Below are 14,712 nucleotides of genomic sequence, written 5' to 3' on the forward strand. Positions count from 1 at the left end.
GGTCAGGACTTGGAAGGGCAGCCTCCCTGATGAGGGGTTCTTTGACCATCCTCTACAGGTGGTCAAATTGCTCTTATGATGTGGGGGGGACCCCGATGGGTTACGTCCTACGAGACTATTTACAGGGGGGAGTCAACTGTCACAGCATCCTAGGGCGACTGATGTGCTGCTTAATGGCGGTTCTGGTCACCCCAAGGGTGCTTAAATAAAATAAGTGAGACAGGTAAAAAAGGAGATATTGGTATTATAGTCTTTATATATATATATATATATATATATACTTGTGTTTTATTTTCTTTAATTTTAAGATCAGGGCTCTTTACACCCCATAAGCGTTGTTTTAATATTTTGTGGTTAAATGTTCCGTGTACTTTTGTACTTTTAAATAAAATGTAAGGGCCCTTTATACTCTTACATATGACCACCCTTATGGTGATATTAACCTCTTTTTAAGAACGTGATGAGGGCTAATGACCTAAGAAGTTGATGCCCATAAAAAAAAAATAATTTCATTTAAATATTTATACAGTAGAAGACTTGTATAAATATTTTTCCAGTTACAACTTTCATTATCTGATTCTAAAAAACTTAAATTTATAATAGTTTACTAAAATTATTCCCTTTTTTAAGGAGATTCCCATAAAATCAGGAATGTTATTTGTTTAAAATTTGTTATAAATAACATTACAGAAATAGGAAACATGATAAAACATTTTGCAGCTGTCTGAAGAATTAGTCAAGGCCCTACAGTTATTTCTTCACTGTTTTAAATATCTTTTCTTTTTATTTGAACAAAAATTGTTTTATTTGATGAATAATTTTAAGAAAATGTATTTGTCAGTAAGTTTAAAATGAAAATTAAAGTTTGGCTTCTTACTCATTCTTTGGATGTTATTCACTGTTGATATGATGCAGATGGTTGTATTTTTGTTTCTCAACTGTTTTCTAGTTAACCATTTTTTTTAATTTAAAAAAAAGTTTTTACCTTACCATATAAGTTGGGTACTTTTTGATAAAATTTATATTAAAAAAGTATAAGTTTACCCTTTTGTAATAAAAATTTCAGATAAAGGCCAAGAAGTACTATGTACTCATAATTTGCTTGCTAGAAATATTTTTCTGTGTATTATATGTCATAAAAAATATACTATTACATATTTGATGTAAATGTAAATGAAATAAATAGTTCATGAACACAACCAAATACAATAGGAAATGCATTTTATAAGTTTCTGTTTAACATATTATCCTATACAAAACATTACCTGCATTATGCAATTACACATTTGCATGAGCAAATCAGTAAATATCACATTACATTTAGATTGCAAAGGAAACTAATTATAAATCATAACAATGAGAAATAACTCTCTATTCTGGAATTGAGCATACTGCACTCCTTATAACTCAATGGTTCCACAACAATAAGAACATCTCAATGTAGCTTATATAGAAATAAAACTGTTTAATGGTTAAAACCACTTTAATGATTTAATTCCTTTAAATTATAAAAATTAAGTGGTGCTAGCGATTATTGGTATTCAACTGTACATTGTTGGCATTTAGTTACTGGTTAATGACCATACAGTTAATGCCAATTAATATAATATATATGTGTATAAATAAACAAAAATAATAAATTTCAAAACATTTTAAAATAAATGTAATCATAAAAAATAGTTTATAACAAATTAAATGCATTACATAAACTAAATAAGAATATTAAATAGATTCCTAAGCATGACCTTAGGAAATGAAAAAAAAAAATTAAGAATACAAATTAGAAGGCAAGTAATTGAACAAGTGAGTGATTTCAAATATCTGGGCAGCAAGATTAGTAAAGTGTTGTTCTTTAGTTAGGAAATTAGCAAAATTTGCAATGGCACACCAATTTTTTAAAATTAAACAAAGGACTGTTGTATGAATGTCCGAATAAAGATCTGAGAAGAGATTGAAGAAATGTTATGTCTAAAGCATGCCAGTATGTGGGAGAAAAACATAAGTACTGAAGAAAGAGCATGAAAGAATTACTAGAAGCTTGTAAAAATATGAATATGGAACAGAATGAGCAGGCAAAGTGCCAAAGTGGACAGGAAAGTGCTGAACATAATTGGAGAACAGAGAAAAATCATTTAAGTAATAAAGAACAGAAAAACTAACTATATAAAGCAGTGATTGAAAAAAGTATACTAATGAAGGCTTTAGAAGATAAGGTGGAAGAAAGGGATGGAAAAAGGAAGAGAACATTTCAAGCAATTGATGATATTAAGGAAATATCAGAAAAAGGTTGGCGAAAGATTGATTAGCTTGAAAGCTGGCTACTTGTTCAACCTATTGGGAAGCAAAATAAACACTTATCATCAAACAACAATAAAATGCCAAAAGTTAAAGCCATAAATTTGTTCAGACAGGCAAACTATTTTAAATAATATTAGTTGTAGTTTTAATTTATTTAAATAATTTCAGGTGAATTGTTGGCATTTTCAGTTGTGATGTTAGTGGCAATGCCACAAAAAACAAACCCAAAAAGTACTATTGATACATAAAACAACAGAAAATAATCTGGTCAGATAATTAAAGTTTATTAAATGATAATAATATGCAAAATATTATAAACTAAGTAATGTGATACTAAAGTAATATCACAGAATTTTAATATTAATGATACATGAGAACAGTTTCGTATCTAATAAAACTAATTAATACAATAGAACCTTGAGAATTTGTCATACTTGGGGCTCAATGATTGATAAACTGGAGAAAAATCTAGTAAATGCAACAAAATGAAATTTACTACAAGATATTCATACGTTGTTTTTTTTTTTGAAAATAAATGTTACTGTGTACCTTTCCCATACCATACCAAAAATTTTTGCAATGCCTCTAAACTATTGAAGTCATAATAAAGACAAGAAAATGATTGGTTTAAACTAACTAGAGAGCATAATTATACATCGGTTAATAAGAAAATAGGATAGAATTATATTGTTAGATATAATGATTGCAAACTGAAATGCAATCGTTGATTGCATTTCAAACTGAAAAGCATAGCAACAAAATGTTTTCTTCAAATTACTGAAAATGATTTTAAATCTCACTGAAAAAAAGTTAGTTACTCATAACTGATAACTCCTTTTTCACTGTGACTTTGTTAAGCATATTCTGTGATCACTGGAAATGAGAATACAATGGAAAAGGAGTCAAAGATAAGGAAAATAGATGGGTGATGTGAAGGATATTTCCTTCAGGGTAGATCAGAGTAGTTTACTGTCTCGTCCAGGACTGAATCCCTCCAACTTTTTTAATAACATCAGTGTTGATAACTACTGAACAGTCTCAGTGAAAGAATACAAATTAATATAATATAGATCTTCAAAGAGTCTGACACAGGATTGGGCATGATTTACCCCAATCAGAGGCAGTTCCTTCTACAGGTTGATTGCCCCCAACCTCTTTTGACTTTTTCCCTTATTCTTTATTTCTTCTTATTTGGATGGATAAAGATGGGTTTTTGACAGCTATCGTAATGGTTTTAATTGTGAGTGCAATAAAGGCACCTACTAGTTTCCGGCAGGGCAGCCACTTTTTTATTGTAGTTCAGTAGGTTGCAGAATTGCCCAAGGACTCTATCTGGGGGTTATACAAAAACCTAAACTAGTAGCTGAAATACCAGCAGTTAAAGCCAGCTCTAAAAATAATTCTTCAACATATATACATAAATAAATAAATATATATATATAAATTTAGGGAGGCAAATTATTAAGGTTCTACTGCAATAATATTACATAATAAAAATAAGTTAAAAACTGAATATATACTAATTAATTATTATAATTATAAATAATTAAATAACTAATTTAACTAAACAAATTGTGTATTTTTTACAATCACTCCCTATATAAAAAAAGATTATAAAATATAGACATACCTTTTTTAATAATTAATTTAACAATACCAATAACATAAAAACAAGATAATTTTCTTTTTAATTTCTGATGCAATAGTTGCTAAACACACACACACACACACACACACACACACACACACACACATCATTGAAGTCGACTGCAGTTAAAATTACATCATATGAACTAATTCCATCATAATAAAGATATGAAGCAATAAAAGATAATATAAAATAATAAATCTTGCTTTGTAAAAGTAATCAACACATGATGAAAAAAATGAATCGATACAATTAATTTTAGTCTTTTAGATGAACAGGTATGAGTAACATAAAACAAAAAAGTTACATTGATATATATTAATTACCAGGTAATTACTACATACTAAAATAATTTTACAAATGTATACAACTTTTTTCCTTTAATCAAGCAATGATTTAAAAAAAAATGTGCCTGTAATATGTATGTCTATTTCTATACATCACAGGTAAGTATAAGTATACATAAAAAAAATTAATTAGTACAGTATAATTTTTAAAATCATTTAAATACAATAATACTGATATAAATACATTGTGTATATTTATATATTTGCATTTTATTAAATACTGGAATATCAATAAAAATATTAAAGAAATTAATATTTCCTAAAGATAATTATGATTATGAAAAGCAATCTATATTTTATTTTTTGTTGTAAGTATATTTATAAATGTCATAATTATTAAACATTTACTTTTATTTTCATATGATTTGTTTCAATCATGTATATAGATAAAAAACTTTTTAATCAAAATTTCCTATTTTGATAGAATAAATTTCACCCACATTTAGCAAATGTGGATTTGCATTAAAAACCTGTAATACCACCTGGTCTCCGATAATCTGTATTTCCTTCAACAATACCACCATATAATGATATAGCAGTTACACAAGATCTCCATGTTTTTCCAAGGCGTTCTGTTTCATGACCAATTTTTCTTAAACCTTCAATAATTTCCTAAAAAAAAGAAACAAAAGTAAACATATATTTTTATTTATTTATTAATGATGAAATATGTTGGATAGCAAGCAGCATCCTGGAAAAATATAATGCAATATAAAAGATTTGAACTAAAGATAAAGTAAGAACTACCAAAGCCTAGTGAGTAAGAGAAATAACATTTATTTTTCTGGGCTGGTCAAAGGCTTTTTTAATTAAAAAAAGAAAAATGTATTTAGCAACAATATACTAGTATATAAGTTTATATTGTTTTAATAATAATGCAACTGATATTACTAATATATATATATATGTGTATGTTAGGTGTGACTTCATAAGAGGAAATGAATAACATTACTCTCGGTGAAAGCAAAGCATGACTGGTGTGTCAGGAAATTCTGATGCATTATAATCAAAAGAAGGAATAAAGCTGGTAGTGATAAGCAACAAATTAATGTAGTGGATTATATCTGTAATGAAATAATTCATTAAATACACTGTCTCAACACAATAAGAAAGGCTTTTACGAGATCAACAAATATAAATTGTGAAGGTGCGTATTTTAATTAAATATAATGTATTAACAACATATATATTATACTTTTATTTGGTCCTAAAGAATAAATAAGTTAACAAATTAATATAATAATATAATACAATAGAACATGATTCAAAGATTAAAACGAATAAAATAAGTAGTATTGTTACAATTAAATTTACCTAAAAAAAATTTGAATTTAAGCTCATTTCTTAGATGATATAAAAAAAAATAAAACTTAAAAATTATTTGTTTTTTAGTTATGAATTTCGTACATAACATTTTTTTGGTTTTATTTAGAATAATTTCAAACAGTCACTTTAAATTAATGTTACAAAACTGAAAATTCATATCATACTGTCAGCCAAATAGTTGGATCTTGAATATTAAGCTTAGCTGTAGATAGTGCTTACTTTTAAACATATTGCATCATTTTCTAGAAATGATGTAGGAAAAAATAACTAATATTAAATGATAAAATTATCTTTGTCTAATGACCTTTGTTAAAAATTGTCTGCGTGTCAGGGAATGAGAGATGACATGGCTAAAACATTTCAGAAATGGCACTGTTGGTAATTTTAGTAAAATATCCTCACTGGATATGCATTCTTACTGATCATTAACTAAAATATCTTATGCTTTATTTATTGTTGCTATTATTTTTTTATATCAAGAAAAAATTACCCAAGAAGAAATATTACCCAATTATTACAAAGCAGTTTAATTGCTTTAAAAGCAATGATTTCAGACCTCTATTCTCAGATTTCTTTTCAGCAGGGGGGATCAAGGCTGTAATTGAACGATGATTATACAACCAAACACAAAGTTAGAGAATGTTGATAATTAGATAAATTTGAAGGGAGAATAACTAGCTTTGCATTTCCACCTGTGACTCAAAAATAGCTGATAATATATAAAGGATGAAATACATGAATACTAATATAATGGGATAGTGATGAAAGGTGCAGAATGTGGATTTGTATTAAAAAAAGTTTTTTAATGCAAATCCAGTTTTTTAAGTTTGTTTTTATGAAAGTTATAATATAACTTCCATATTCATCACCTCTAGGGCTTCTAAGGTGATGGAATGAGGGATATTATGAATTTATGAATTCATCAACGTAACATACAGTTATAAAATATTAAAAAAATAAAAAAATACAAATTTCATTAATGTAGCCTCGACCATGAAGAAAACATATAATGCTATGTAGTCTAATTACTGTTGTGAATAAGATAAAATTACTGAATCTATTTTTACACTAATATAGTAGGAATTCAGTGTTTGTATGTTTTTTTTTCAACTGAAGAACATAAAGTATGTAACCTTTTTACCATAAGAGATTACAAACTGTTACATTAAAAATGTATAAAACTAACACACTAATGAAAAGAAATGTAGCTTTGTTCTTTCTCTCATACCATCTTAGATACATTTTATGGAGCAATTCACCAGCTTCCCTGCACATAACTTCACTTACCACTTGCAATTAACACTTCTTCTTTGTAGTCTTTCTAATATACTTTTAATTTGAGAATAAATAGTTTCTTTATTATATTTAAAATTTCATATCAAGCATTAATAGCGTCTTGTTTTGCCCATTCTATCTATTCTTGATATAGTGTTATTTTCTATCCTGGGTATATTCTGACATACTTCTTTTAATTCTAATATGAAATAGTTTTTATTCATTTCGGTGACTAACCTATTACTTCAAGTTTCTTGTAATATTGGTATATAACATGCACTCAGTAAACATGCATGATTTTATACACAGATAATGTCTATATATTATTCATTTAACATATCAGCAGTATCTTGTTTGAGAAATTAACAGATAATGTCATTATATCAATAATAATAAAGTCAGTAATAAATATGTAAGCGATACTAACCAGCATTAATTTGCTGTATGATGTTTGGTTAATTTGTAAAAAATGAAATAAATGTGTCTACAGAAATTATATACTATATAAGTTATGAGCAAATTGAGCAACAAATTTTTCTTTCCATTTTTATGTGCAAGTATGTTAAAAAAAGCATGCACATTCAGTTAGATGAATTCAGTTAAATTATAAGGGTATAGAAATAAAGGTGTGACAAATTAGAATAGTTTTTTAAATTAGAAAAAAAATCATTTTAATACAAATTAAAACTTTTGTTTTAAATTAAGAAAAATCAAATGGCTAAGGAAAAGACATAAAATATGGCATATAGATTTCAGGGAACTGTGTAAAGTAGTTTCATTAAATTAATCAATTTTATATTATAATGAAAATTATACTTTTACAGATAGGATGGAGAAGGATGATACAAATTAAGGTGGGACATTTTATTTCCAATAATAAGAGTAAAGTTTTTTATACATATAAATAAGGTTGAATTTATATAATTAAATCTTGTTAAAGAACTTTATACTTAAATGTGTAATAATATTATTATATTTGTCATTTCTGCTGCATCTTATATCACAATAAATCAAAATTATATACCATTTTACAGAATACTTCTGCATGCTTACTGTAAACTCCTACTGCTTCTTTATTCCTTTTAAAAAAGAAGTTTGACATGAATTTTTATGGGATCTTAACTCCAAAACAGATGAATTAATTTTGATAAAATTTTCTTTAGAATTAAACAATTTTTTGGGAGGGTTCTTCATTATACATAACCAAATTCACTTTCCAGAAAACAAAGTAGTAGTGATTCAAATGAGCTTAAATTTAGTTTTGCATACATTTAGTGCTTTAATTCAAGATCAAAACTGAAAATATTAAAGTAGTTTTGTTTAAATAATTAATTTTTCAGGAAGTATTTCTTTAAGAAGTGCAAAAAAAAATTAACAGGGATATTAGAAACAAATACAGGCTGCAGTGATTTCTTTTTTTTTATAATCAACTATGTATGCAAGAAAAGTTAATTTTCCCATTTTTAATAAAATTCCAAGAATATCATCAAGTAACAAAAAATTGAAATTAGAATTTTTATCAAATTATTTATAAGAAACATGTTTCACAATCTGAAATAAACAAAATTAAACAACATTAAAATTACTTATGTATTTTTTAATGCTGATTATTTAATTGTAATGAAATATTTCAGACATTTTATTTTAAGATACAGAATAATTTTTTTTGTGTAATTTCATGATGCAGAAGTAAATATTTGGGCTATATATTTTTTTTTTTTTTTTTTTTGTCTTCAGTCATTTGACTGGTTTGATGATGCAGCTCTCCAAGATTCCCTATCTAGTGCTAGTCGTTTCATTTCAGTATACCCTCTACATCCTACATCCCTAACAATTTGTTTTAATGTAAAACAAATCCTACATCCCTAACAATTTGTTTTACATTAAAACAAATTGTTAGGGATGTAGGATTTATTTATTTATTTTATTTTTTTTATCCTTTAAAATACATTTTCCAGCTGATTTTGAAGTTTTTAAATGTATCACCTTTCTATATTTCTTATATTGTATTATTTTGTAGTTATTTAAAACAGAGTCTTATAGTTGTATTATGTATGAACTATAGCCAGCAATATCAATTAAAATACCCAAAATAGAATTTTTCATTATTACTATACAAGTATTATAAAAAATATATACATAATAACAGATGTCTCGCCAAGATATGAAAAGAATTTCAAGACATGTATCAAAAGTAAAAATAAAGAAAAAGGTTACCAAAAAAAAAGGACCCAAACATGGGTCTGAAAAAGCTTCACTGAAAAAATGTTATTCTGATTTCTGTTAAAACGGATAAAATGAAGCAGTTCTTAAATTAAGAGTTAAATTTGATGATTTTTTTTTATGATTTTTGATCTAAAAACTTAATAGAACAAGTTTCAGAACTACTATCTCAAGTCATTTTAAAGAAAATTATTATTAAAAAATAAAAATTTAATCTTTTAAAACACAATTTTTAGGGTTGATATGCAATAATAAATAAATAAAATTTTGTATTTAATTTTGAGAAAATCTATGTAATATCAATGAACACGAAAAAGAATTTAAAAAATTTGACTTTTATTAAAAACAAAACAAACTGAAACATAGCAAAAAAAAGCTGTATCATAATTTATTAAACTTTTTAACATCAAAAACCATAGGAAACATTGATAAATATAATTTTTGTTTCCTAATATGCGATACATGATTTTAATCTGTTTTTTGATGCTGAAAACAAATATGAACTCAGAATTTTTCTATCACCCACCATTTTGAAAAATTTTTTAATTTTAATTAAAGGATCTTTTTTTTTTAATTTTTCAGCGTATAATTAGCATTTTAAGCTCCTATATTGTATTTTGTTAGCTCATTTTTTATTGTTTAACTTTGTTAACATAATTTGTAAGCTACAAATAAACAATACTAGACAAAGAATTAAATCATATTATAGTCACATATTATGACATCATATTAAATACTGAAGAGTGAGCCTTCATGGACAAGATTAATCATGTCTGTGCAGGTCAAAACACGTAGATGAAAACACAGCTGTGTTGTTTGTATTAAGCACCGGATTTAGGAATGAATTAATTTTTTTCAGTCTTATCGCTGTCTTAAGTTAGTTAACAGTGCAGTGTCATAATGCCTTGAAATTGTGTAAATGATGTGGATGCCTTTTGTTTTATATGTAGTGAGTTTGCCGTAAAATCAAATAGAAAAAACATTACACACCTTTAATTAAAAACGTATGTCATTTGTACTTTCAGTGTAAAATGGGTGATCAGGATAAGGTGTGAGCTCCTCATATAATAATTGTTCTGTATATTTAAGAGAATGGCTGAAAGGTACACGGAAGGCTTTGCCATTTGTGTACCTATGGTTTGGTGTGAACCAAAGAAAGGATCATGTAACCAATTGTTACGCTTGTTTAATAAGTGTGTCTGGAATTTCTAAAAAATCTAAACATACTGTAAAATATACTTCATTGCAATCTGCAATCAGGCCTGTACCACACAGTGAAATTATTCCAGTTCCTGAGCCACCTGTGAATGCATGTTTCAAAAGCAGCGATGAAGAATCATGCAGTACTAAAGACAACAATGATTTTGATTTTGAATTATCTTCCAATAAGCCACATCTTGTATAAATGACTGATCTTTAATTAAATGACTCGGTTAGGGATTTAAATTTATCAAAAATCTAGCTGAACGGTTAGAATCAAGACTGTAAGGTTAGAATTTACTTTAAAAAAATACAAAACTTTGGGGCTTTCGAAGGCAACAAAAATAACTTTCTCAGTACTTTATTGATGAAAATAATTTGGTTTATTTCAGAAATATTGATGAACTTATGTTGCACTTACAAGTTTGTTTTCATAAACCTGAGGACTGGCACCTTTTCATAGATTCGTCTAAGTATAGTTAAAAAGTGGTTCTACTACACAATGGTAACAAATGTCCTTCAATACCAATTGCTTATGGTATTAATTTGAAAGAGACATGCGATGAGATGAAATATGTTCTTGAAAATATAAATTATAAAACCATAGCTGGAACATATGTGGTGATTTGACAGTGATAGCTATTTTGTTAGACGTGCAGTTAGGCTATACTAAGTACATATCTTTTCTTGTGAATGGGACAGCCAAGCTAGGAATAAACATTATGTTACCAAAGAGTGGAAGAAACAAGACAACCCCAAATGGGAAAAGTATTATTCACAAGCCCTTAGTTGAACCCAAAAAAATATTTTTACCCTCTCTCCATATCAAGCTGGGCTAATGAAAATTTTGTAAAAGTAATGAAGAAGGATAGTCCCGAATTTTTGTACAGCAGGCAGAAATTTCTGATTGTAAATGAAGCAACAATTAAAGAAGGAATATTTGTTGGTCTCAAATAAGAGAGTTCGTCAAAGATGACGTATTTAACTCAATGTTAAATAACGTAGAAAGTGCAGCTTGGGCTTCATTTAAAGATGTTTACAAAAATTTTCTCGGCAAACAAAAATCTGACAATTACTGCATTATTGTTAATCAACTTCTTACTTAATACAGTGCTATGGGATGTAATATGTCTTTGAAAATACATTTCCTCCAGTCAAATCTGAATTTTTTCCCGCACAACCTCGGAGACGTAAGTGATAAACACAGTGAATGTTTCCACCCAGACATTTCGGTGATGGAAAGCTGCTATAAAGGGAATAACATGCTAGCCAATTACTGCTGGACATTAATTCAGGATGTGCCTGAGGCTATTTATAAAAGAAAAGTATCAGTGAAATCATTATTACACAGGTATGGTCATGCAAAGTTATAAATTTTACAGATTTGAACTATATTTTCCCTCAATTTTTTTTGAAGCATAATTTATTTAAAACTAAGGGTGATAGAAAAATTGTATTTACATGTTTGTAATGTACGCAAAAAAAGCCGTTCAAGAAATTGTATCACACTTGGAGAAACACAAAAAAATTGTTTTTTGTCTATCAGTGAAATCATCAAATTTACCTCTTAACTTAGGTTCTGAGAATTTCAGATGCTTAATTTTCCCCTGCAGCATAAATCAGGGTGAAATATTTTGCAAGTTATAACTCAAAAACAAAATGTTTCCAAACACATGTTTTTCTCTATTTTCACTTGTAGAATGTGTCCTGAAATGCTTTCCAATTCTTCATGAGACAATCTGTATAATGTTGTATACTTATACAGCAACATGAAAAAGTTTGACAAAACTAGAGATGATCATTTGCACACAAAATATGTTTGAAATTAAATAATTATATTTTTTTTTTATTGATGGTAAATTAAAAATTATTTATATCTATCTGAACTATAGACTGTCAACTGGATTTTACAAAATCTCTTCATTCCTAGATACTTCTACAAGAAATGAATCATCTATTATGTTGGTTCAAGATATGGCATTATTCTAGCACCATTTAGTAAATACAAAGGCAGCTAGCTACTTCCTTATTTAGAGTGGGGTGGCTATGGCTGTGGATTGGTTGAAGGAAAAACCTCCCTTGAGGAAATACTATACTCATGTTGCACATTAAGGCAAACTAATAGCAGAGTTCCATATCACTTAAATTTGGCCTCCTTTTACCAACAATCAATCTGATCAATAGAAGGTAGGTTTGAGGTTTCAAAAAATTGTGCAACACTATATTTTCATAATCAATCATCATACCACAGATCTGTAACACCTCAATAACAATGTCACTCAAGAAAAAAAAAACTGTCATGTTTAAATAGAAACAATTATTCAGTGCTGTATATCCAAGATAAAGTAAGGAGTGAAGTGGTTTCCCTTTGCCTGAATAATTCACTCAACACCTAACCTATCAGTACCTCCTCAGATCATTTAACCACCTTTTCCTTGGGCATTCTTTCATTCTCTTGCTTTACTTTTTTGTTAGATAACAACATTTTGGCAGTCTTCCATTATCTACTCTCATTAGAAAACAAAACCAATGCCTTTTTATTTTAACTTTTATCAACACTACAGTGAAACTGATCCAGATACCCTTGTTATGCATGTGGTCCTGCCTGTCTTATTCCCTAGTTTCTGCAGGTTTTTTTTAATAGTTTCCAGGATTCACAATCATAAATAAAATGATCTGTAGATTCAATAAGTGGTTCTACTTTATGAGATTTGAGTGTTAAAAAAAGAAGTTAAATTCATTTTGCCATTTTTCTTAAAATGGCAACTGAAGCCTTAAGAAAGCTTTTTGGATTTAAAACTTTAAAATCCCATCAAACAGTAAATGCCTTGTTACTCTTTATAATGCTGTTAATGAAGTTTATATTTCATAATTCATGAGTTTGTTCTGCGCATCTTGTTCTAGACCATCGACAAATATATTTTACAATCTGGTTTTAGGATTAATCAACATTTCAGTTCATATTTTCATAAAAGATTAGGATTACTAAGAGTTTAGGGTTTTGAATCCTTTTCATAATATTTATCATTAAAGTATTAATTACACTCTTAATTATAGCTTTTATCTTTTCCTTTCTTTTAAAATTAACAAACCTAATTACAACTAATTTTTCCTTTTTTATCACTTTCTTGCTATAAGAGTTTCAATTTTTGTATATTACTTTCTTGACTATTTAACTGGTTACAGAAAAAAGAAAGAAAAGAACTGTTAAATTTTACTTGCTATTACAAAGCAGATCTCAGTAGTCATATCATTATTATTTTTATTTGTCACATCAATTAAATACGAGTGCGTGTTTGTTTCATTAAATTCATGAATGCTGTTCTTTTATTTATTTATTTATTTTTTAAGTTAAATAATGTTTAGTATTGTATCTACAGAATGGCGCACGAAATGATCCAACATTTGTTTTGGCAATAATTGTTCAGGTAAATAATTAATTATTAATGTGTTTTATGTTGGCAGAAGTGACAGCAGTTCATGAATATTAGTTTCTTCTCTTTCTGAGTGCACTTCTTGTGTATCATTCCAAGTTGGCTGACAAAGGAAGACAGACTGTTGAACAGCATGTAACGACTGTATTGTTTTTTAATGAAACGAAAAGTGTAGTGCTTACACAGAGACAGTTTCTTGCACATTTTCAAACTCGGTGGTCACCCTCATTTAAAATAATACAGACTTTACAAAAAATTCAATAGTGATGGTTCAGTATTTGAGAGTAAGCATAAAGAGCCTGCTAGTGTTTGTACTCTACAGAATGTCAAAGCTGTCAGAGCAGTGTTGCTGAGCCCAGGCAAATCAACAAGAAAAGCAACAGCACAGCTTGGGATTTCTAGGCGATCTGTACAGCAAATTTTAAAAACTGATTTGCACTTGTATCCTTACAAAATAACAGTATTGCCTAAATTAACAGTAAAGCAGAAACATAATTTTAAGCATACTTAGGTAATCAGAACATATTTTCCAGGTATATAGTCCACACAAAATATGTAACACATTATATTTTACTTTTCTGTATTGCAATTCAAATAAATATTTTTTAACAAAACCGAATGTTGGATCATTTCATGCGCCACTCTGTACATCAGTGAAGCTCTACATCAGCTTGTCTTTAGGCTTTGTATGTACTAAACAGATAAATAATAAAAATGTAACAAGTAATGTTTTCTGTAATTTAAGTCACCAACAATTCTTTTCTATTGTTGCAAAATATCTTTGAAGTACTTCTTAAATCCTCTGACTTGTTTAAATGGAAACACCTTTTTAGTCAGTGATTTATCTCTTGTAACTTTGCTTCATACCAAAAGCTGAAAATAATGTATGCTGAAAGAAATTCATATTGAATTGCAGACATTGCTTAATGGACTTCAAAAGAGTTCTTCCAGGGAACAGCTG

The 14,712-nt window shown here is 27.9% G+C and overlaps 1 protein-coding gene and 1 long non-coding RNA gene across 4 annotated transcripts in view; one reads left to right on the top strand and one right to left on the bottom strand.

Annotated features, from left to right (window-relative positions):
- Positions 1 to 2,561: 2,561 nt before the first annotated feature.
- LOC142324238 (scoloptoxin SSD14-like) overlaps positions 2,562 to 14,712 on the bottom strand; it is a 190,466-nt gene continuing 178,315 nt past the window's right edge. Inside the window, exon 10 of the mRNA XM_075365084.1 lies at positions 2,562 to 4,905. Coding sequence (XP_075221199.1) covers positions 4,756 to 4,905 — 150 coding nt within the window. The 3' untranslated portion in view covers positions 2,562 to 4,755. The remainder of the gene's footprint in view (positions 4,906 to 14,712) is intronic.
- On the top strand, positions 4,314 to 14,339 carry LOC142324239 (uncharacterized). 3 transcript variants are annotated; one of them, XR_012756249.1, is made up of 3 exons: positions 4,314 to 4,392; positions 5,212 to 5,440; positions 13,783 to 14,339. It is a non-coding gene; the product is annotated as an uncharacterized LOC142324239 (long non-coding RNA). The 3 variants fall into 3 exon arrangements; XR_012756250.1 differs by lacking the exon at positions 13,783 to 14,339 and adding an exon at positions 8,235 to 8,416; XR_012756251.1 differs by lacking the exon at positions 13,783 to 14,339 and adding an exon at positions 7,719 to 7,878.

Source organism: Lycorma delicatula, chromosome 4 (genome assembly GCF_047948215.1).
Source record: "Lycorma delicatula isolate Av1 chromosome 4, ASM4794821v1, whole genome shotgun sequence".
Classification (NCBI taxonomy): Eukaryota; Metazoa; Arthropoda; class Insecta; order Hemiptera; family Fulgoridae; genus Lycorma; species Lycorma delicatula.